Source organism: Arachis duranensis, chromosome 3, assembly GCF_000817695.3.
Source record: "Arachis duranensis cultivar V14167 chromosome 3, aradu.V14167.gnm2.J7QH, whole genome shotgun sequence".
In the NCBI taxonomy this organism is placed as follows: Eukaryota; Viridiplantae; Streptophyta; class Magnoliopsida; order Fabales; family Fabaceae; genus Arachis; species Arachis duranensis.
Genome location: NC_029774.3, coordinates 117364981 through 117389613, shown reverse-complemented (window position 1 = coordinate 117389613; position 24633 = coordinate 117364981). Strand labels below are relative to the sequence as shown.

General features: G+C 36.5%; 6 protein-coding genes across 6 annotated transcripts in view; 1 reads left to right on the top strand and 5 right to left on the bottom strand.

The window, feature by feature from the left end:
• The window catches only part of LOC107480438 (uncharacterized), a 1795-nt gene extending 475 nt beyond the window's left edge, over nucleotides 1-1320 (bottom strand). Inside the window, exon 1 of the mRNA XM_021136985.2 lies at nucleotides 4-1320. Coding sequence (XP_020992644.2) covers nucleotides 4-972 — 969 coding nt within the window. The 5' untranslated portion in view covers nucleotides 973-1320. The remainder of the gene's footprint in view (nucleotides 1-3) is intronic.
• A 142-nt stretch (nucleotides 1321-1462) lies between these two features.
• LOC107480491 (2-oxoglutarate-dependent dioxygenase 19) lies at nucleotides 1463-10813 on the bottom strand. The gene is made up of 6 exons (XM_016100638.3): nucleotides 10623-10813; nucleotides 10256-10549; nucleotides 10027-10053; nucleotides 2280-2806; nucleotides 1878-2205; nucleotides 1463-1712 (listed from the first exon to the last, which is right to left on the bottom strand). Exons 2-6 carry the CDS (start codon nucleotides 10361-10363, stop codon nucleotides 1467-1469), a joined length of 1236 nt encoding a protein of 411 aa, XP_015956124.2. The 5' UTR covers nucleotides 10364-10549; nucleotides 10623-10813; the 3' UTR covers nucleotides 1463-1466.
• Nucleotides 10814-12066: 1253 nt separating this feature from the next.
• On the bottom strand, nucleotides 12067-13510 carry LOC107480493 (E3 ubiquitin-protein ligase RING1). The gene has a single exon (XM_016100639.3). The coding sequence runs from the start codon at nucleotides 13475-13477 to the stop codon at nucleotides 12395-12397; it is 1083 nt and encodes a 360-aa protein (XP_015956125.1). The 5' UTR covers nucleotides 13478-13510; the 3' UTR covers nucleotides 12067-12394.
• A 916-nt stretch (nucleotides 13511-14426) lies between these two features.
• Nucleotides 14427-16760, top strand: LOC107480455 (uncharacterized). Its single transcript, XM_016100601.3, has 5 exons — nucleotides 14427-14871; nucleotides 14979-15038; nucleotides 15140-15222; nucleotides 15313-15515; nucleotides 16500-16760. The coding sequence occupies exons 1-5, from the start codon at nucleotides 14666-14668 to the stop codon at nucleotides 16590-16592; spliced, it is 645 nt and encodes a 214-aa protein (XP_015956087.1). The 5' UTR covers nucleotides 14427-14665; the 3' UTR covers nucleotides 16593-16760.
• Nucleotides 16761-18242: 1482 nt separating this feature from the next.
• On the bottom strand, nucleotides 18243-18995 carry LOC107480494 (classical arabinogalactan protein 1). Its single transcript, XM_016100640.3, has one exon. It carries the CDS (start codon nucleotides 18869-18871, stop codon nucleotides 18449-18451), a length of 423 nt encoding a protein of 140 aa, XP_015956126.1. The 5' UTR covers nucleotides 18872-18995; the 3' UTR covers nucleotides 18243-18448.
• A 1263-nt stretch (nucleotides 18996-20258) lies between these two features.
• Nucleotides 20259-24345, bottom strand: LOC107480495 (bifunctional riboflavin biosynthesis protein RIBA 1, chloroplastic). Its single transcript, XM_016100641.3, has 7 exons — nucleotides 24164-24345; nucleotides 23781-24084; nucleotides 23486-23707; nucleotides 22434-22756; nucleotides 21828-21957; nucleotides 20998-21294; nucleotides 20259-20822 (listed from the first exon to the last, which is right to left on the bottom strand). Exons 1-7 carry the CDS (start codon nucleotides 24232-24234, stop codon nucleotides 20559-20561), a joined length of 1611 nt encoding a protein of 536 aa, XP_015956127.1. The 5' UTR covers nucleotides 24235-24345; the 3' UTR covers nucleotides 20259-20558.
• Between the last annotated feature and the right edge of the window lie 288 nt (nucleotides 24346-24633).

The window sequence follows — 24633 nt, the reverse complement described above, 5'->3', positions numbered from 1 at the left end:
CACAACAGAATCATTCTTAAAAGATCTTGGTCCTGTCCTCAAAAACAATGTCATTCCAATATCATTGAGTTCAACACTTGTTCTATCATTGAGGCTGCTCATGTTACAATAAATCCTAGCCTTACACCTCATCAAATCATAAACCTCCATTCTCCTCTCCCTTGACATGCCACCCTCATTGTGCCTCATAACCACAGCCTCCTCAAAACAAACAGGCCCAGTCCCAGGCCCATCAAATCTTTCAATCTTTTGAGTCCCATCAAATGTAGCCTCCATCATGGTCCCTACCCATAGGCCCATGTTGACCCTTAACTCACCCCTATGATACAAAACCCACCTTGATGGAAATCTTGAACAATTATTCATCTTGTGCCAAGCCACAAATGGGAGCATAGCAGTTAAACCATGCCACAAGTTATCATAGTTGTAATGATTATATGACACAAAGGTTAAACCTTTCATGAACGTGGTGTTGTAAGGCAAAGCTTCAGGCCATGCCAGAGCATAGTAGTTCCAGGAACCATCATGGGTGTCACGTCCTTTCAGGCATAGAACCCTACCATGTGATGATTCTGATGGGAACTTTTGGTATTGGACTTCACCTTCTTGGTGAGTATCATACATGGAGCTCATGAACCATGTGTGGCCTACAAGTGCTGCATTGGAGAAACGAAGATCCTTGAGTGGAAGAAACGTGACTGAAGTACGAAGCTTGTGGACCATAGATTTGATGGTGGTTGTGGAGGAAGTGGTGTTGAAGATGGAATAACTTTGCAACTGGTGCATTACACTCCATGATAATGGTGGTGGTGGAGTTTGAAGGGAGTAGAAGGGTGTGTGGAGGAGAAAGAAGAGGGTGATAATGGTGAAGAGGATGAAGATGGAGAGAATATAAGACTGTAGCCAACGATGTCTATTATTATGTTTTTGGGAACTGCTGCATATATCTAAACGTGGTTTGCTAATAGCCATGGTGGTAATAACACTAATATCCCTATGAAATGATGAAGAATACAATGGATCCTATCTTATTAGTTAATGAGCGGTTTTAATTTATGAAGCTGAAAGGTGTCTTTGACGACTTCTTCATAAAAAAGCGTAGATCTTAAGATCTTAAAGTAGCTGCTTTGGTACACAGAAAAAGGCGAGAACAGAGCAGAAAAGATAATACGTTTTCATATGATTGATTGCTGAGCAAGTTAAGTGCAACTTTGCCTCAAGATACTGCACGTTATACGGAACAATTCGAGATTAATGTGGTTTGGTTCATTAAACTAATGTGGCTCCAATTTGAGGTTGCATTTATAGCATGCAGATGACATTCATAAATCATAGAAATACACACAACTCATAAATCATAGTGTATGATGTGATACTACTTGCTTTTGCTCATGTTATATGGCCTATTTTACATTCTTTTAACTTGAGCCAAAAATACTTACTTTTAGGTAGTAATTTATTAAAGTTTAGATTTTAACTTGGTTTAACACAGACTTCCCATAAAGATGGTTAGTTCGCTGAAGTTCCATATAATCTTTGTGTTTCATCCCAACATATGCTGCTGGATTGGTTTGATTGTCTGTAAGCTCTGAAGCTGGCTCCACCACTGTGTCCAAGGATGGTGCAATCACTGTTGCCAGCGAAATTCTCGTGGCTTTGTTGCTCACCACTGCTCGATGCACCACACTTTTATACTTTCCATTGCTCAAAATCTATTATAACAACACACAAAGAATCTTCAGAGATTACTAGCATTATATCAAGATATTAACAGATACGTTAATTTTTTTTGAGTTTAATTTTGATGATATACCAATCTTATTGATGTGTCTGTTATTCTTAGATACAAAACAAGTAGGGTTGTGTTGTGTTGGTACCTCAAGGTGATCAGACACAAGGACCAAGAAGCGATTTGGAGCAGAACTAACATTGATCCACTTCTTGTTGTGAAGAACTTGAAGGCCACAAACTCCATTCTGAATGAGGAGGTTCAATAAGCCATGATCAGAATGTGGGGGCATTCCCATTGCAAGATCTGGCTGAGGACAAGGTGAGTAAAGATTTGCTGCTATGATTTGCAAACCATGATCAAGGTTCATTGTTCTATCTATGTAATCTGCTTCCAATCCCAAGCTTTCTGATATTCCTTTGAGTAGCTCTCTTCCCAGTTCCCTGGTTTTTCGGCAGTACTCTTCACACGTGTCCCTTCAATAATACAACACATGTTTCAGAGTGTTTAGAGTTTACAAGAAAAAGTAAAGAATGAGGTAAAAGCTCACCTGAAAGCAGGTGGTTTGTCTGGTGAGTGAAATTCAGGGTGCACTATGATTTTAATGAAATCTCTCCAGAACTTGACTCTGTCCATTGAAGCGTTGAAGCTGGTACCATACCTTATTGGATCCGTCACATTCTTGTTACCTGCATACTCTTGCTTGTCTTCCTCTTTAAGATTAAAGAAAGCAAAGACTTGATCCACCATTTTCTCCATGAGGCTCTTTGGCACGGAGTGATTGATCACCATGAAGAAACCCCATTCCTCACAAGCTCTGCCTAAGTCATGGATGGTCTTGGCTCTCTGATCAGGTGTGCCAGTGAACAATAAGGAGTAGTCTATGACAGGGATTGGATCATCATCATCAGGGTCAGTTACTAATTCATCATCTGGGTTGGTGGCAAATGTGTATGAGGATGGGACTGAGGTGAGTTCAGGTGATTCAGCTAGTGTTTTCACGCTTCTGAATATGATGCTGTTCTTGGTGGATTCTTGGTTTTGGTTAGCATCAGGAGTGGTTGAAGCCATTGAAGACTTGGGAAGTAGTAGAGAAAGTGATGATTAACACCAAAAAGAGAAAATGAAGTTATGTATATCATCTCTATAAGCTCTTTCTTCCAGTTTTGTATTTTTTCTACTACTATTCGGTCAATAGGTTGTGTCTGACAGGTGTCAATACTGAATACAGCCACCATAATTGAATTGACTTGCACAGTTGAGCAGATAAGAATGAAAACTTAACAAAGAATATTCAGTGAAATAATAAAAGCTGATGTAAGACTGACTAAATTAACCGAGACTTTATTCATGACATTATACAAACCATCATATATCTTAGTTTACAAATAACAGAAGTAATTATGTCTAAGATTCTTGAGTAATTTATTTGACACTTAGAAATTGAGTTGAAGAAATTGACCAAAACATCTGAGGCGGCAATGTTCCACAAAATAAAACCAAGCTCTCCTCCAGTGAGGATTGATCCAAAGTATCATCACTAAAATTATTATGACCATGACATAGGACACAGAAAAAGTCCAACAGAAGGAAGTGAAATCCATTGCAGAATCATTTTCCTCAATGCCATTCAAGGGAACTGGAGGTATAAGAGGTGGTGGTGTTGTGTTACCTCTGTTACTTTTAATCCACGAAAGATTCGGATTCCCTTTGTTACTTGTTGTGAGATAAATCTAAATAACCAAGGTTAACAAGCTGGCACAGTTCTTTTATCATTCCAGCTTCAAAGTTGTTCCCGGATAAACTTAAGATGGACAACCCAAGTTTGCCAATCCAACTTGGAAGGGTAAGTGATTATTGGTCATGGGTGTAGAAAATATTTGACCCTGCAAGTTGTTATTTCATAAGCAGAGAGGCCATAACGAGGTGCATCTGAGAAGAATTTGCATTGGTACTTCTCCTGAAAAATTGTCGGAGGTCAGGTCCAAATTAGCAAGTTTGACATCTCTCCTATTGATGCAGGGATATGACCATTGAACGAGTTGCTTGAGAAATTAAAATATGTTAAATTTGGGAGGATGAATGCAATGCTGTTGGGGAGTTCACCTTGGATATGGTTGCTTGATAGGTCTTGTTGGATTTTTTCTCTCTTTGTGAGGTCCAAGCCCAATATCTTGGGGGTGTATTCTTGCACCTTAGTGTCACAACCTTAATTCAGATTTTTGAGGTCTTTTGAGAGGTAGATAGTATAGCCACCAAGTGAGAGAAAAGAGGAAAAAATAGAATTTTTATTTTTGTCCAAAGCAGTAAATTTCAAATGGCAGTTTCTCAGTTGTTCACTGTTGAATTGGCGTAAAATTTAAACTGCATGTTTCTATCATCTTGTTCTTCATTCTGGTCGGTGGAAATGTTTTGGAGATTTGCTGTGGGAGAAATTGACTTTGCAAGAGAGAAATTAGATTTCCCGTTTTTACACAGAGCAGCAATCTTTGAACGACAGTTTCTCATTCTTTCACCGTTGGATCGATGTGAAATTTGGACTGTAGATTTCTCACATCTTGTTCTTCATTCTGAACGGTGGAGATTTTAATTGGAGGTCTGCAGAAGGAGAAATTGGCTTCGATAGTAGCTCTATTTTTTTGGGTATATTTCATCTTCTTGCTTCTTATTTGTGAGCTTTGGTGCTTTGATGTTTTGGCTGGTTATATGCACGTTTTTGTGCTTTGTTTGAGACTCTCTTGTACCTCATTTGATTATAGTGGAACTATTTCATTGGTCTGGACGACCCGTGATTTTTACCTCTCACATTGAGGGGGTTTTCCACGTTAAAATCTTGGTGTATTATTGTTATTGCTTTACTTGCTATATTTGCTTATTATAGTTGCTGCCATATTGTGTTGTGAGTGCTTTCATATTGTTCTTGTGTTGGACATTTGTATCGTTTCCGCTGCTAGGCTCTTTCATACTGGTATCAGAGCTTGTTGGTATTTTTCTGGACTTGTGATTCTGTGAACAATGGAAGCTAATACTAATACTAGTAGGATGATCACTCTTAATGGTCCTAATTATGATTTGTGGAAGTCAAAGATGGAAGATTTGCTTTATGTCAAAAAATTTCATCAACCAGTTTTTGGTATAGAGAAGCCTAATGATAAATTTGATGATGATTGGACTTTGTTGCATAGACAAGTCTGTGGATATATTAGGCAGTGGGTTGACGATAATGTGTTGAACCATATTATTGGAGAGACACATGCTTGGACTCTTTGGATTAAGCTTGAACAGTTGTATGCTCGAAAAACTGGGAATAACAAGATTTTTTGATCAAGCAGTTGTTGGCTTTGAAATATATAGATGGGACATCAATGACAGATCACTTGAATGATTTCCAAGAAATTATGAATCAGTTATCTTTCATGGGTATCAAGTTTGATGAAGAGGTTCAAGGATTGTTACTTCTTGGCTCCTTACCAGACTCGTGGGAAATTTTCAAAATGTCATTGTCTAATTCTACTCCTGATGGTGTAATCTCTATGGATCTTGCCAAGAGTAGTGTTTTGAATGAAGAGATGAGAAGAAAGTCACAAGGTACATCAACTACACATTCAGATGTTCTTGTTTTTGAGTCTAGGGGGAGAAACAAAAGTCGAGGTCCTAATGGTAGAGATCAAAGTAGAAGCAAGTCTCGAGAAAAGTATAAGAATATTGAGTGTCATCATTGTGGTCAAAAGGGACATGTGAAGAAATTTTGTTGGAACCTAAAGAAAGAGAAAGCCAAGGCAAGTAAAGACAAGAGCACAAATAAAGATGATGGTAGCAAGGAAGACAAGGTTAATGTAACTCATGATGATTTTCTTGTTGTTGAGGAGTTTGAATCTGTTAACCTTGTTGATAATAGCACTAGTTGGGTGATTGATAGTGGTGCTTCTATTCATGTTACATCTAGGAGGGATTTGTTTACATCCTATACTCCTGGTGATTTTGGTGATGTGAAAATGGCTCATCAAGGTGTTGCAAAATGTGCCGGTGTTGGACAGGTTTGCTTAGAAACCTCCAACGGTACCAAGTTGACTTTGAAGCGTGTGAAGCATGTTCTAGATATTCGGTTGAACTTACTTTCTGTTGGTAAGTTGTATGATGAAGACTTGGATAGCTCATTCTCTCGTGATAGCTGGAAGCTCACCAGGGGTTCCATGGTTGTTGCTAGAGGTACACGACACTCTACTCTTTATTTAACTCAAGCAAAGATTGTGAAAGATGTTGTTAATACCGCTGAGTTTGTTGATAAAACTGATTTATGGCATAAGAGATTATGTCATATGAGTGAGAAAGATATGAATATATTATCCAAGAGGAATTTTTTATCTAGTTGTAAGGTTGCTTTGCAAAAGTGCAACCATTGTTTTGCTGGAAAACAAAACAGGATTTTTTTAAGAGCCATCCACCTTCAAGGAAGTCAGAGATACTTGACTTGGTGCATTCTGATGTATGTGGACCGATGAAGACAAGAACACTTGGAGGGTCTATCTATTTTGTAACCTTTATTGATGACTATTCTAGGAAATTATGGGTTTACACTTTGAAGACCAAAGATCAAGTTTTGAATGTGTTCAAGCAATTTCAAGCTTCTGTTGAAAGAAAAATTGGGAAGAAGTTGAAATGCCTTCGTACTGACAATGGTGGTGAGTACTCAGGTCCATTTGATGCTTATTGTAAAGAGCATGGTATAAGACATCAGAAGACTCCTCCGAAGACTCCTCAATTGAATGGCTTGGCTGAAAGGATGAACAGAACATTGGTTGAAAGAGTTAGGTGCTTATTGTCACAGTCTGGATTGGCAAAATTCTTTTGGGGTGAAGCTTTGAGCACTGTTGTTCATGTCTTGAACCGGACACCATGTGTTCCCTTGCAATTTGAAGTGCCAGAGAATGTATGGTTAGGTAAAGATGTTTCTTATGATCATTTAAGAGTCTTTGGATGTAAAGCTTTTGTTCATATTTCCAAAGATGAGAGATCTAAGCTTGATGTAAAGACTAGGTAGTGTATTTTTATTGGCTATGGCATGGATGAGTTTGGTTATAGGTTTTATGATCCTGTTAGCAAGAAGGTGATTCGAAGTATAGATATTATCTTTGTTGAAGACCAAACATTGAAGGATGTTGATCATGCGGAGAAGTCAATGGTTCAGTCTAGTGATGATTTTTCTGACTTGGATATTACTCCCTCTATGCCTATGGTAGAAGATGGTAGAGTTGAAGCTCAAAATAATGAGCATGAGTGCATGTGAAGATGGAACAGTTGATCCGATACTTGATGAAGTTGGTGATGATGATCAAGATGAAGAACCAGCTTTGAAAATTCTTGCAATTGCACTCAGAAGGTCTACAAGAGAGAGGAAGCTTTCGTCAAGGTATTCTCCACATGAGTTTATTTTGTTGACTAATGGGGGAGAACCTGAATGCTTTGGAAAGGCTGTTGAGGATGAAAGCATAGCTCAATGGCTTGAAGCCATGCAAGAAGAAATGAAGTCTTTGCTTGAGAATGATACCTATGAGTAAGTGAAGCTACCGAAGGATATGCGAGTTTTGAAGAACAAATGGGTATTCAGAATTAAGAATGAATAACATAATTCTAAGCCTCGGTATAAGGCTAGATTGGTTGTTAGAGGTTTTAGCCAGAGAAAAGGTGTTGATTATGAGGAGATCTTTTCTCCTGTTGTGAGGATGTCATCCATTCGTGCTGTGCTTGGACTAGCAGCGTCTCTTGATTTGGAGATTGAGCAAATGGATGTGAAGACAGCTTTTCTTCATGGTGATTTAGATAAGGAGATCTACATGGAGCAACCAGAGGGCTTTGTTGTTAAAGGAAAGGAAGATTTTGTGTGCAAGCTTAAGAAGAGTCTTTATGGGTTGAAGCAAGCTCCAAGACAGTGGTACAAGAAGTTTGAATCTGTTATGGGGAAGCATGGTTACCATAAGACAACTTCAGATCATTGTGTATTTGTGCAAAAATTTTCTAATGATGATTTTATCATTCTTTTGCTTTATGTGGATGATATTTTGATTGTGGGCAAGAATGCTTTGAGGATTAATGAGTTGAAGAAAGAGTTGAGCAAGTTCTTTTCTATGAAGGACTTGGGTCCTGCCAAACAGATTTTGGACATGACTATTACTCGTTATAGAGATTCCAAGAAGCTTTATTTGTCACAGGAGAAGTACATAAAGAAGGTGCTTCAAAGGTTTGGCATGAATGATGCCAAATGTGTTGCTAGTTCTTTTGCTCCTCATTTTAAGTTGAGCATCAAGCAGTGTCCAATCACTGATGAGGAGAAACAAACAATAAATGAAATTTCTTATGCCTTAGCTGTTGGAAGCTTGATGTATGCTATGGTGTGTACTAGACCAGACATTGCTCATGCGGTTGGTACTGTGAATCGTTTTCTCTCTAATCCAGGTAAAGAACATTGGAATGATGTTAAATAGATTATGAGATATCTCAAAGGTACAACTAACTTGAGTTTGAGTTTTGATGGTGAGAAACCTTTGCTAGTTGGCTTTACTGATGCAGAAATGGCAGGAGATATTGATTTTTGAAAGTCTACTTCAGGTTATTTAGTCAAGTTTGCAAGGGGAGCTATTTCATGGCAGTCAAGGCTATAAAAGTGCGTTGCACTTTCTACCACAGAGGCAGAGTTTATTACAGCAATTGAAGCATGTAAAGAGTTGTTGTGGATGAAGAAGTTTCTTACATCACTTGGTTTCAAGCAAGACCGTTATGTGTTATTGTGTGATAGCCAAAGTGCTATTTATCTTGCCAAGAATTCTACTTTTCATCCAAGATCTAAACATAATGATGTTAGGTATCACTGCATACGAGATGTGTTAGATTCTAAGTTGTTGGAACTTGAGAAAGTTCACACTAATGACAATGGTGCTGATATGATGACAAAAGTATTGTCAAGAGAAAAATTTGAAACATGTTGTTTGATCGCCGGAATGGCGAGGGCCTCCACCTAGTCGAGAAGGGAGAGATTTGTTAGGTTTTTTCTCTCCTTTGTGAGGCCCAAACCCAACATTTTGGGGGTGTATTCTTGCACCCTAGTATCACAACCCTAATTCAGATTTTTTAGGTCTTTTGAGAGGTAGAGAGTATAGCCACCAAGTGAGAGAGAAGAGGGAAAAACAGAATTCCCGTTTTTGTCCAAAGCAGTAAACTTCAAATGACAGTTTCTCAGTTGTTCACCGTTGGATCGGCGTGAAATTTAAACTGCATGTTTCTATCATCTTGTTCTTCATTCTGGTTGGTGAAGATGTTGATTGGAGATTTTCAATGGGAGAAATTGACTTTGCAAGAGAGAAATTAGGTTTTCCGATTTTACACAGAGCAACAATCTTTGAATGGCAGTTTCTCATTCTTTCACCGTTGGATCGACGTGAAATTTGGACTGAGATTTTAATTGGAGGTCTGCAGAGGGAGAAATTGGCTTCGACAGTAGCTCTGTTTTTTTGGGTATATTTCATCTTCTTTTCTTCTTATTTGTCAGCTTTGGTGCTTTGATGTTTTGGCTGGTTATAAGCACGTTTTTGTGCTTTGTTTGAGACTCTCTTGTACCTCATTTGATTATAGTGGAGCTATTTCATTGGTCTGGACGACCCGTGATTTTTACCTCTCACATTGAGGGGGTTTTCCACGTTAAAATCTTGGTGTGTTCTTGTTATTGCTTTACTTGCTATATTTGCTTGTTATAGTTGTTGCCATATTGTGTTGTGAGTGCTTCCATATTGTTCTTGTGTTGGACATTTGTGTCGTTTCCGCTGCTAGGCTCTTTCAGGTCTTACATATCTAGTTGATCAAGGCGATGATTTAGATCAAAGGGTAGTTCGAAAGATCCACCGAAAGAGTTGCCACTTAACAAAACAGATTCAAGTTTTGGATTATCACTAGCAACCAATTAGGAAACATACCAACTAAATTGTTGTGTGAGATATCAATGAAAGTTAAGCCATGTTGATATAAAAGGCAGCTAGGAATAATTTTTGTAGGTAGGTTTATTCGACAATGGGATATATCTAAATATTACAACTGAAACGAAGGGATCCAGGGTGGATTTTCAGTTTCTACATGAAATATTTGTGTATCCATTTTTCCTAATTCTAATATCTTAAGCTTTGAATGGTTGGCCAACAAGCTTAATGAGGATAAGCCCTCAAACTTGTTATTTGAAAGAATAAGTTACAGCAGCATGCTACAAAATGAATACATGCATGATACTTTCAGAAAATGATATGTTTGCTCACCTTCAATTGAGAAAGATTCGTTGAGACCTGAAAAATTAACAAAGATATCATCACACTCTAGTATAAATACTTAATAAACTATTGAAGAAACCCAAAGATAGAAATTATTTATTAGTAATACTCAATAGAACTAGTAAGCTGTTGGACGAGTAGTAAATAATTTGGTCTCTCATAAGAACGAGGATACAAGGTTGAATCATGTGTTAAGTGTTAGTCAAACCTTGCTTACCTTTGAGATTTTGATTATCAGATAGGTGCAAAGATTTGAGAGCTGGAAGACCAATGAAGGAGTTTTGAATACTCCCTTGTCAAATCCATTGCTTCCTAAGTTGAGCATCTTCAGCTTCTTTAATTTCAGAAAAGCCTTGGCATGTGAAAGAGTTGCAGCAAAGCTTTAAACAGATGTTGATGCCGGCAATAAGCGAAAGGGCATGACATGTACACACACCATGAGTTGTCAAAGGGCTGCTAAGTGCATTGTTACCCAAATCCAACAGCTCCAAGTTTCGTAGAAGTGATAATTCTGAACAAATTAAACGTTGCAATCCATCAAAATTTCATAGAGAAAATAAGTACACTTACACATAGATACATACCTTTAGTTGGCAACGGCCCAACCAATTTATTTTCAGCAAGAAATAAATTCTTGAGGGATGTAAGAGCACTCAAGGATTCCATTATGCTGATGTTGACAGAATTGTGAGAGAGATCTAACGTCTCTAATGCTGTTAGACTCATGAAATCTTGAAGAAAAAGAATTTGATCAATGTTTGATTTCATAACCAACAACGAACCAAAAACACTTGATTTTAAATTGAGAAAAGTAGGGAAGGTTCCACTAATATTATTTCCAGCAAGATTTAAATTCCTGAGGGATGTGAGAATGCTCAATGGCTCCATTATGCTCAGGTTGATGAAAAAATTGTTACTAAGATCTAGTTTCTCCAACTTGTTCAATCTTGAGTTGGTTCTGTAATCTGTAGGAAGTTTGCTTCACAAGTAAGTATCAGTTAATGAAAGAACTGCTAACTAATTACAATGGTGATTGAGAGTGTTACCTCCATTCCAAATGAAGCCATGAATACAATTATTGGACAAATCAAGTGTTCTGGGTTCCTTGAAGGTTTGGAACAAGGACCAGTTGAGGCTATTTATGTTATGGTCTGCATATCTGTTTGTACCCAATGAAGATCGAGATGGATGATGCATCCGAGGTGGAATCACAGGTGACACGCTCCTATCCACAGCAATTTGGATCATCTTCCACCCAGGAAGGCAGAACAGAAGCATTGAAATAAGTAGACTTGAACTCGAGAAGCGCTGCCTTCTCTTCCAAGAAACATCCACTGATGATGCCGAATGCTTGAAGCATAACTAGTGCTGCAAACATTGTTACCAGCCACGGCTTCTCCATCGTCATTCTTTCAACTCTCAACACAACTTTGAACATTACTTTTCTTTCCCACTCTTTTGGTTCCTACATTTATTAGTACCAAAGACTCTCTCTCAAGTTAACAATCTACAGGCCCAATTATTAGTCAATGCAATTAAAGCCACTTAACCACTCAAGAAAAAATATAAGGTTAATACAACTTGGAAAATATTAGCACAAATATCATGTCACCATAGCAAATTAAATATACTTGACATTTCAATATTTGAAATGAGCAGCTTAAATCAGAGCAAGTTTCAGGGTATCATCAGAGCGCTGAACAAAAAGTCACATAATTTATGGTCCTTTAGAAATTGAGTTTGACAAATTTAAGCCTACTATAGTGGGCCTTGGATCCTGTTAGGCTTTTCTGAAGTGTGAACATGGGAAGATTGTAAAAACAAAGTAGCCTAGCAAGTAGCAATTATTTTTCTCTCTCTTTTAGTCATGTACTTGTATATATCCCTTCGGAGAATGTCTTCTTTGTCCCGGTAATAAGAACTTTCACTTACACGGCTCATCGATAAATTACTGTGCTAAATATAGATGCGGAATGAGTTTTGTATTTATTGCGATTTGTGAGAGACATTAGCACCATTCAACTGATATATGATAATGAAAAACTTCAAGTAGGAGCAATTGTATTTTTCCGACTTTGGCTCATGTCAGGACCATAGTACTTTTTAATTGAAAAAGAATAACCAAATAGGCACTTCTGCTGCTAATTACAATGTAATCAAGTTCTTGCTTCATAGTTAATATTTTTATTTACTAAATCTGCATAAAACCATAACTTACATACATACAAGAGGCACAAAACTCATTGTTTGTGAATTGTGACTGTAATTGTGTATTACACTTGATCATGACCTCGATACTCTTGCGTGCTGGGTTGTTAACCGCCATAACTCACAAACACTTATGATCATTTCAAGATCAAAAGCTTCTGACTGGAGGATTCGTCTTCTTCTGGTTCTGGTTGTGGTTGCGGCCGTACCAGGATAGCACGTGTTTCCCACTGAAGGAGCGTGACCTCTTCATTGAACTAGGCGCACTCGAAGAAGAAGAAGATGATGAACTACTACCTTTTGCAGAAGCAGTAATCCTCTTTGAATTCTCTTTAGATTCTTGCACTGATGCAACAGTAGTAGTAGCAGCAACAAGAGCAGCGCTGATCTTGGCAGCAGAAGAAGAATCCAAAGACACTGATCTCCTTGGCTGCACGTTCCTTGTTGCAGCTTCAACATCAGCTTCAACTTGTTCCTCTGATCCATTCCTCTCCACAATCTCACTGCCACTGTTTTCTTCCGTTGTTGCAGCGTCTCCACGAATCTGAAGAGGAGTGGAATCAACAACAAGAGTAGCAGGGTGGTCCATGGAGGGAAGCCTAGAAGCTCTGGGGTTGGTAACAATGGGAGCCCTACACATGGGACAGTTGGTGTGAGATGCGAGCCACGTGTCAATACAAGGGAGATGGAAAGCGTGGTTGCATTTGGGTAACAGCCTGAGGGTGTCGTCTTCTTCAAAGTCGCTCAAGCAAACAGAGCACTCTGTTCCTTCAACCAACCCTTCGCCTTTCTTGTACTTCAGAACCGTGATGGCCTCGATGATGGTTTTGTTCAGACCCGCTGTACGGATGTACCAGATAGGGTGGTCCACCGTAGTGGCGCCTTCTCCGTCATCCAGAAAGTCGTCGCCGTTCCGTTCCTGTCCTTGTTGTAGCCGTAACGGAAACGATAACGAGAAGAACGTGGTCCTTGACCTGCTCCTGGGGGAGTAGAACTTGGCGTAGATGACGTAGCAGAAGAGGGCAAAGAGGGCGGCGCATACGACGGGAACTATGATGATCAAGAAGGTGGGGATGTGACGGTTGCTGTGTGGTGGTGGAGGATTCAGGGTGGACGAGCATTTGATGCAGTCGTTGCAATCCGATCTTCCCAAACAAGAAGGGTCTTCATTGTAACACTGGTCACTGCAGGCATCCTGCCTTGAAAAAAGCTTCCTGTGATGCATCCCCATCTCAGAATGGAAGTAAACAACATGCCAATGCCAATCAATCTTCCTGTTATCTTTCAATACGCGTAGCTTCTTTGACTATTTTCTTTGATAGCGACTCATGGCGCTGTAGTTGGGCCTGGGCCCGTGTTTCCGCTTCCCGAACCGGCCCATTTCATCAAAAAGGAAGCTTCACAATGCCTTTTTTTTCCCTTGCAATTTCCATATGGCGGTACCATTATGGCACCTTTCATTCAGTGCAGGCAACGAAGTCAAGGTTAAATAATGGTCCTCATGATTAGTCATTTATTACGTTCAAATGGGAAAAAAGATTTGTCAAGGAATATACTCCACTCACCTTTCAGATCTAAGTCATTCACAGTTACGTGGGGTGGCCGCCGGGGTATATTATTTTTATTATATTTAAAAAACAAGACTCAAATTCAGTATTTTTATTAAAGTTTAGTTAATATTTAACTGTTAAAAAAAATATATAATTTTATACCATTAAATATAATTTTATACTAATAAAAATATTAATACTAATTAATTATTTACTATAAATCACAAAATATACTTGAGCTCTTACATTGACTAAAAAAATGAAAATTAGTTTCACAAAGAAGAGCATTTTGTTCTTATTCCTCTATTACCTAAGCTAATCCAGAATCGAACAACAACATTTCTATTTGCTCTAGTTTAGACCAAAATATACTCCCAAAACTAAATAGCGAAGCAAATGAACAAATGAACAATCCTAAGATAATAACAACTATCAACAGCAAAGCAACTTAATTAGTTGACAAGAGTGAAGGAAAACACACAAGGAGATAACTTTGCCTTTAAAGCCACAAGGACAAGGTTATTATTACTTACAAGGAAAATACATGACATAACATAACCAACACTTAGCGTACGTTACCCTTTCTAAGGCATCTAACTTGTGCTTTTAGTAACCAAATTCATACTTCACATGCCACCCCCTATTACTTCCCTTCAGATTGTACTCCTAATTTTGCATTATTATTTTTGGACATCTTCCTAGTGCAACCAATCCCACACGTAAAATGCCAATGGAAAATTGAACCTATATAAGCTAAATTGGTCATTGATTGGTTACCCGAAACTATAAAGTAACTCTGACAAGGATCCATCTTTTTTCTATCGGTTCACAGTGGTTCTGAAGAAATAATTGAAAATAATCTATCCAATATGTCAAGAAGAGGGTCAATGATAACCTTAAGAAGTGTTGTTGATGCAGTACGTTCAAGAAGATTTCAATCAAGCTACGATGGACTACAGAGAAGCAATGCAATTGTGTCACCGGCAAGGGTTCAAAGCAGTTATTGGATGAGTCCTGCCCTACAATTCTTTAGCACCAACACTAACAGCAAAACAAGCACTAATCTTTCAAATGGGTATTTATAGATAACTCTATCCACAATAATGTTGTTATTATTTTCCAATATGAATAATATTGAATTTACATATACCGAAACGTGGTTTTAACATGTGCTTATAATAGATCAACGGATGTCAAGGTTGAACCACGGGTCCCTTCTATATTCCTCTCCTTCCCCCACTGGTATGAACTAAATCAAATAGATGTTGCATGTGCTAATTTGAGACGACACAACATGCTCATTGAATTGATATATGAATATTAAAGTATCCATGACCATGCAGGCTAAGATGGTTATTGGGCTCAGTACTTGGTCTCTTGCTACCTTTCTGGAAAATTTACTGGGGAAAACTAGAGAGAATAGAAGGTAACTTCATATATACACACTGGATATGAATATTAAACAAGCTACACTCAGCTTATGTATTTATATGTAACATGTGGATGCATTATTCAGGGGAGGCAGAGATTGTGGCGGAGGAGGTTGAAGCGGTGGCAAGTGTAGTGGAAAAGGTGGCAACAGTAGCAGAGAAAGTATCAGAAGATGTGGCAGAGATGCTTCCAGAGGATGCTAATCTAAAGAAGGTAGCTGTGTTTGTGGAACATGCATCAGAACAGATTGCTCATGATGCTCAACTAGCACAACAGTTCATACACAAGGTACCTTATATTACCATTAAATATACAATTCTACAGCAATGAAAAGCGAGTCTCATTTTTTAGGGTATCTTATACTTGGATTCTATCAAATTTCACGGTATATTTTTATTTATAATATTAAGTAAAGTATTTTTTTGTCCCTAATATTTGGGGTAAATCCTATTTGTGTTCTTAATGTTTAAATCGTTTTATTTGTATCCCTAACGTTTGTAAAAGTGATTCAATGTTATCCTGCTATCAATTACACATCATGAACGTTTTAGTTTGAGTTTTAAAAATCTCTTCTTGAAGTTAAAATACAAATGTCTGGGATAGAATTGATGGTCCACTTCGAAAAATAGCTCATCAAAAGTTGAAACTAATTCCTACAATATTTACATAATTCACTTTTCTATGGACATAATTGAATCTAAACACAAATATTGGGTATAATATTAAAATCGAACACATCCAAGTGAGATCTAATTGAGAATAAATACATCAAAATGAGAATAATTGAAAAATATAATCGGATTTGTTAGTATAATTGATAGTAGGATAACATTAAATCACTTTTATAAACGTTAGGAATATAAATAGGACGATTTAAATGTTAGGGATATAAATAGGACTTATTCCAAAAGTTGGGACAAAAACAATATTTTACTCTATAATATTTTATATTTTATAAAATATAATATTAATCTCTTAATAGCATAAATAGTATAATATTAAGAGAATTCTTGAAACTATTAATTTTTAATATTTTTTGTCATTTTTTAATCAACACAAATATTAAATTATCTTTAATAAATAAATAAATTCTACAATAAATATATATATATATGAGTACAAATTATATTAATTTATGTATATTTCATTGATTCTCTATACTTCCTCTTAACTAATTGATCACCTACCTTGACCAATTCTATGTCACTGATGCTTATTTTTAATCCTTCTTTGCTTATATTAATTAAATTACTGGGGAATGAAATAATACAGGTTGAAAAAGTCAAGAACGACCTTGATGATTTGGAATCATTTGTTGAACCCGTAATTGATAAGATTGTGAAGAAAGAAGCTGAAAAAAATTGAGCCAGCATAATTACTTTCGTGCACGTCATTGTTTCCTTTACACTATATATTACTGTACAAATGTACATGCGATCCTTCTTCGCGGTAACTTCCTTTTGCCGTGAAATTGTAATTTGTTTTCCATCTTTTATATAATTTTGCATCATTATATAAAGGTGAACTATTTTTTTATTTGATAATATAAAATGAAAGGAAAAAAAAAGTTGAAAAAGCTCTTTAATTTTAGAAAGAAAATATTGTTTCAGTTATAAATAAAGATATCATGTGCTATATTTTAGTTATAAACAAGTACTACTATATAATGAATGATTACGGTTACACTTGATTCTAACTAATGATCAAGTTAACTAAATTTAGGAATTCATTATTCACAACACAACACACATAATTTAATAATAAATCAATAGGTTAAATTCATCTCATGCAAGGCTTAATCCTATATTTAAAGAATCATTTTAAAACGAAGGAACTATAATTTAAAATGTAAGTAAAGAATTTTATTTAAGTGAGATTGTAAACTGTTATATGTTAAAATAGCAAAATTTATATTATATTTTAGTATTTATTACTTGTAATATTATATATAAGTTTTTTTGTTAATTAAATCTAATACCAACAAAAAAATTTTATTTTCATCATTTTCACTCATCTAAATTTTATTGTTTAATTTTCGTAAAAATACTTCTACATATAATATATTTCATATTTTATATTAATGTTTTTTATGGTTATTTAAAATTTATTTAATAAAAAATATTAAAAATATCAAAATTTATTATTTTTAATTTGATAAATAAAAATAATAAATTCGGATGGTTATTTAGCCTTTTTCAATTTAAGAATCTTCTTAAGTTATGTGACTTATATGTCTGACCTTAAATTAAAGCAGCTGGAATGCCATCAAAGCCAGCCTCAACGACCACCTGCCTACTTTTTCCCATTCACATTTTCTGCTCTGATTACTATGTTATTGGGTTTTCCATCCAATTTTTGGAAATTCACGATGAAGAATCCGGTTGAATTTATTCGGTTCATTTTGGTATTGAGATGAAAAATAGGGTACATACTATATCTTTTATAAAGTAACACAGATGATCCCACACTTTAAGACTATGCTTTATTTCGTGGTTAAACAAACTTTATTTATGAAAAGAAAAGCTTATATGATGATGCGCCTCCACCGTCCACCACTATACAAATCAAAATGGATGTTAGAATGGTCATTGTCCATGTTAAAGGCACAAAACATGTTAAACAACACAGTCCTTTTTTTTTTTAATTAGAACAACAACAACACAGTCCTATGTTGCAATGGAATCTTCTTTTGACTGAAAAAAAAATGTCACTAACTCAAGTTTGTGCCCCGTCTCACTCGTCAACTTTCAGTTGGGTTTTTCACATGTGATGTGTGCCTTTAGGTAGGGTTTTGGATTGCAACCTAACATCAAAATAATGCATCTGTTTTATCGTACAATTGGAGAGGGACCGAAAGGAAAAGCGATGGAGGAGAACAAACGCAAGCTGTCCTATGATTTGTTGTCTATCAATTTTTCACTCCGGAGATAAAAAAGATAAAGCAAATACAAAAAGAATAGCATCAAGTTCATTGGCATGTGGTTCGCCACAATAGCACAAGGAGATCAATGGGAATGGTAACAATAGTAAAAGTGTATCATTCATCAGAGTAAGTAGAAATGTAGAATACACAAAAATAATCAAATTAATGAATCGTCTCACACCGCCGAAAAGAGCATCCAAAAAAATGAAGTACAAAGAGTCCACCATACATGTAAATTTTCATGGTACTAAATAATTAATAATATGAAAAATAAATATAACTCTCGGTGGAAATCGCTCTACATCAATAACGCCCCAGCTACAACTATGGCGGCAGCAAATCCAGCGGCGGTGAATCTGTTCAATTCGGCGGCGCCACTTCCAGGGTTTCCAGAAGGACTAGGAGCTTCAGATGGAGAATCGGAGATGGATGAGGGAGTGATATCGGAAGGAGAGCTGGACGGCGAGCCAGAGGGGGATGGAGAAGTAGATGGAGGAGAGCTGATACCGGCGGAGGGTGAAGGAGATTGGCCGCCTCCGATGGGAGAAGGAGGAGATGACAGTGGAGAATTTGCAGAAGGAGAAACTGATGGAACCGGCAAAGTCTTCCTCGGAGAAGGTGCTACAGGCGTCTTAGTCGGAGAAGATGCCGGAGATTGAGCCACGACGGAGCTAACTAACAATGCAGCTACTAGCATTAACGCAGCCATGGAGCTTGCCATCGTAGAATGAGAGATTCTAGAGAGAGCTATTGCAAAAGATTTTAGAGAAAGAAAGAGAGACTTCAATTGAATAGAAGAGTTTTAGTTTGTAGTAGTGAGAATGTGACAGTGGTGAAGATCGAGAGGGTTTGAGGGCTATTTATAGAAGCTTAAGTGTGTAACCGCGTAGTGGGGACGCGGTGCTTGGTGCATCATCATTTGTGATCCGTTGATTCGTTTGGTTGATGATCAAGGGTGAATCAAACGGTAGAGTTGCCTTAGCTTGATGCTTGAAGCGTAGCACACGACACGCGGAGTAGTGTGAAAGCTGAGAGAGCAAGCTGGTACAGCTGTCTTTGAATCTGAACCCTACGTGTGGTCAGAAAGTTCACGAATTCTGAACCGTTGGATGGATTCTAGTTAAAGAAAGTCGTAACGGTCGAAAGTAGATATAGAAAATTAATTAAAATGAAGAATAAAGATGGGGATTGGGGAGATTGAAATATTTTCCAGGTGATGGGAATGCGAATTTTGTTATTTATTTATTTATTTAGTTTCGGCGACACATACGGAGTGGCTACGGAATTGTTGGTCTCACGAAACGTAGAGAGGGCCAGAGGGGGTCAGAGGGACCACGTCGTTTCATAAAGCGAAATGTCTCTATTTCTGCTAGCCGTTGAACGGAAACTTATCATTAAATAAATGTATGAAAAGATAAATTGAACTGCAGAAAAGCAAAAGACAATTACTTGAATAATTGAATTTTTGTTAATTGAAAGAAAAGAGATTTGACAGTTTAAAACTTTAAATTTTCAAATGTACACTCCGTTATTTGTTGAGGGTACTAGTTCTGTTTTTATTAGCTCAGTGTTTCAGATTTGCCCTTACATGACACTTAATGTTGTCTTGCATATAAATGTTTTCTTTTATTTTAGTGCCAAAAGTTGCAGGCCAGGCCTGCAATAAAATGTTTAATTAAAAGTATATGCTAGGTTGGTCCCTGTTGGTGAAATCATACACTGGCTCACAGCACAGCGTGAGGAGAGCCTATGATATACTATTATCCAAAATGATTCTATCCAACCTGGTTCCTTGCCAAAACGAAACATTATCAAATAATTTTCTCTTCCTATCTCTTTTCTATTTTTCCAATTTGTCAAACCACGATCACATGAAGCTCATTGTGAAAACATATTTTTCTTGGAGCCAAAAAATTTCAATTTAACATATCTTCATATAGAGGACTTCTGGCCAATTATACAGAAAACTTATTTATATCCAACATCTAAATATTTATCAGCTTTAAAAAAATTAACTAATAAGTGCAAGGTGTTCAATATAAAATATTAACAAAACCAATAATATTAATCAATTTTTTTTCTTAATTGTAACTCGACAACTTTATACGTCATCTGAAGTATTTTGCCAAACATTAAAAACCTCTATATATAACCACAAAGGCAAAATTGTCCAAGCAATGCCTAAATCTATTATACATGCTACATGGTGCTATACATTAGCAAAAACTGTTTGAGCAAACCTAATATAGTAGAGAACACCCAAGGAAAAAATCAACCAACTAGCTGGAAAAATTTGAATCAGAGATAGATTCATGATTCCAGTGATCTATCTCTCTTTAGGTCCATCTGCAAAAACACACATTTACACTCTCCTCTTCCACTTGTGCAGCTGGCAGGGAAAAAGAGGGCTATTGGCTAGTAGCACCCTTAGAATCATCAACACCAGGTTTACCATTGCCCCTGTCTGGATTCAGTTCGCTGTTGGATTTTAGTCCATAAACATGACCCATTTTTACACGCTTTGTCTCCAAATATCTCCTGTTTTCCTTTGTAATAAGTGCTACTAAAGGAATCCTTCCAGAAATTGTCAAACCATAACCTTTGAGCCCAACATATTTTGCTGGGTTGTTTGTCATCAGCTTCATTGAACGAACACCCAAGTCCCTCAGTATCTGCAAGCACATTCTCAAATGATTTTACTCAATTCAATGAAGTAAAAACATCTGAAACTCTATGTTGCTCAGGATAATAATAGGATGAATAGCTGCTGCTGACCTTCAAATATTGTAATTCAAAAGTATTTAAGACATTCAATATTCCAATCATTCGGTAATCTAGTAAAACTACCTGTGCACCAATTCCATACTCTCTTGAGTCAACAGGCAATCCCAACTCTTCGTTGGCTTCTACTGTGTCCCGTCCATCATCTTGCAGGTTATAAGCGCGAAGCTTATGACCCAATCCAATCCCCCTTCCCTCGTGTCCACGAAGATACACCAATACACCTCTACCAGCAGCCTCAATCTGCTGCATTGCAATAGCAAGCTGGCTCCCACAGTCACATCTTGCAGATCCAAATATATCTCCCGTAAGACACTCTGAATGTACTCTCACGAGAACATCTTGTCCATCTCCAATGTCACCCTGTAAAACAGTCAAGATAATAAAATGGCTAAAACAAAACCATTGAATTAAGCTAAAATATAACATGATAGATTTCAAGAATTCTAATAAATCTTTGGGTCAGTTTATAATGACTTTTGAAAAAATTCTTATTTTTTTTTATCTTTCTTAAAAAGATTTTTTCTCAAGAGACAAATTATTTCACTTTTAGATAGATTTTTTAAGAAGAGTTTTTAAATATTAAAAACGCCTTTTTGTTTTTGCTTTTTTTTTAATAAAAGTACTCTTCATAAAAGACGTATTTAAATAAGTTTTAAATTGAATAAAAATACTCTATTTTTTAAAAAAAGTACTTTATCATGCATGAAAAATATATTTTTTATCTTTTTATCATTAGGTTTTGACCACATTAAAATGTCACGAAGTTTTTGAATGGAAATTCTATTTGAGACTTTATGGACATTTTCAAGATCTAAAATATGCTTTGCATGCTCACATTTTTTTTGTCTGTTTAGTAATTAGTTTAGTAATTAGTACATCTGTATATAACTTACCTTAACCATTGCAATATGCTCCACGCCATCTATAAGTGGTCTATAACAGCAAGCATTAAATGGTCCCCACATTGTTGGTATAACAGCAGCACCAGCATGTTCTACTAATTTATCTCTCTTCCTTCTGTATCTGCCAGACAAATTAGTGTTAATATCTTTGCAGTGTAACAAAAATAAACAACAATAAATATCCAAACAATCAAATATAAGGAATTCGTTAGTATTAACTCAGATACATGAAAAAAAGAAAAAAAAAATAAAGAATATTGGCCTCCTAATATTTCTCATAAAATACGGGTAAGGAACAAAAAGACCAAAAGAAACAAAAATGAGAAAATTCAAACAGTTCATTTTAAAAGTATCTCATTTGATGGATTGAAGGCGGAAAATTAAATAGAGTACAAACAAACTGGATTGAAATTTTCTTAATGTTATGACCAGATACTATGAGAGTTAAATGATTCATGTAGCTAATCCAAAACTAGTAGGATAATACTCTTGTTATTGTACATGAAAAAATTCATCTAGCAGACCAACTTAATTCAATATAAATATCAAAGCAAACCTTATAATTGGCTAATAGTATCCTAAAATACAAAAACATACCTAATCAAGTCAGCAATAGATACAATTTTCAAATTTGTGCGTTCTGCAAACTGGCGAAGCTTAGGCAATCGTGCCATGGAACCATCCTCGTCAACAATTTCACATAGTACTGCTATTGGATTCAAACCAGCCAGCATGGCAAGATCAACTGAAGCTTCTGTGTGTCCTGCTCTCTTCAACACACCACCTTCCCTGTATTTTAGTGGAAAAATATGGCCTGGACGATTGAAATCAGTTGGTTTAGAATCACTAGATGAAAGGGCCAAGACTGTTGTTGCTCGATCGCGAGCTGACACCCCTGTTGTGGTACCATGTTTAGCATCCTATAAATGCAATGTAAACGGTTCAAAAGTAGCATATTACATAAATATGCTCTTAAATTACAGTCAAAACAATTCCCATCAAAACACAGGAACAAAAAATACTACTAAATGCAATGAATCAAACATAAACCAAATTATTGGTGAATCAAATATATTATACAAGTGCAGCATAGCAAAAATGCTTCCTGAAGTTGATTTTTCTAATGTACTGTTTTCAAACTAACATAAGAACTTTATTTTTCTTATGCACGGTAACAAAGGTATAGGCCGAAATTTTTCTTATGCACAGTAACTTTATTTTTGATCATAGAGACACAGAACTAAATCTATAAATAAGAGTCAAGTAAGGTCTTGGTCCCGAAATTTTTTTTCCGTCCCAAATCTTTTTTTTGTACAAAATCATCCTTAAAGATTAACAAAATCGCATGGAGGTAGCAGAAACAAAAGTATATCATGGACAGCTTCTTCTTCTTCCCTTCTCCTTCCCCTTCCCCTTCCCCTTCCCCTTTGCAGGAGTAAAAAGACTCTTTTTCTCTTGTTTTTTTTATATAATTTTTTATGTTAGAGGTAATTTTGTCTAAAATTTGAATATTTAAGTAAATTAGACTATTTTAAATCTTGATTTAAACCTTGGTGGCGATTTTGTATGAAAAAAGGTTGAGAACAAAAAAAATTGTCTACCTCTCAAAATGGTACTTATCCCTAGATGCAGGTACTAACTGTACATACCACTGTCACAGTGAACGCTGTGCGCAATTTTTCATCATTGTCCTTGCTGTTTACCATGAGTGGAAGTTCCAGTCTCTCGAGATCTTCCTCTTTCATACTAATGCAGACTATGCCGGTTCCATGCTTAACAATAAATGCCATGGCCTCAGGTGTTACTAACTCTGCTGCCATGATTAAATCTCCTTCATTTTCTCTGTCTTCGTCATCTACAACAACTACCATCTGAAGCACTAGTGTGAGTGAATAACCTAAGTTAAATTAAATTGAATGGGAGGACAAAGAGAAAAATAGGAACCTTTCCGTTTCGAATGTCTTGAATGGCCTCCGGGATGGAAGCAAAACCTTGCGTGGGAGTGTCAAGATCAAATTCATCGTCTTCATCAGAAAACCGATTGATTCTCGCAACTGATTCAACCTTTGTGGCAGCATCAGAGCCTAGCCGATTAGAATGCAGTTCTCCCCCTGCAGCTTCAATTCTAGAAATAGCAGAGTGAGTAGAGGGGAATTTAGAGGAGAGTCGGAGAAACACGAAATCTAATGCATATCCATTTGTACGGCGTAATCCCTTGAACAATTTGAAGCGTTGGGATGCAGAAGCACTACATTAGACATAAAAAAACAAGTCAAAAAGACGCCAAGAGAGGGACGCGAAATGAGTAGAGTCGGAAGATAGTTTACCTTGGGTGGAAAAGTGGTGGTGTGGAGGAATATGAAGAGATATTGATAGAAGAAGAAATAGAAGAAGCCATGAAAGTACTAGGGTTTTGAATTGAAGGAATTGGGTTAGGGATTGAGGCAAGTTGGTTGGAGTAAATGTAGTAGAAGAAAGCAACGGAAGGTAGTTGGTTTAATACCGTTGTCGTGTAGATTATGGTATTTATAGTTATGCTCAAATACAGTCTGCGCTTCAACATTATTCCATCCCTTTCTAGTATTACACTATCACACCTCTCACTTTCATCTAAGGGTGAGCACCAGTCCGGGTATCCAATTAGCAGTTTAAATTCGAACCGAATCAATTAAATTGATTTTAAAATTTTTTTTTTAAATAACGATTTTAAGAGTGTGAAATCCAAACCAATTTATAGATCCGATCATATATTAATTAAATAAAAAATTAAAATATATTTATGTCTTTTAATATATTT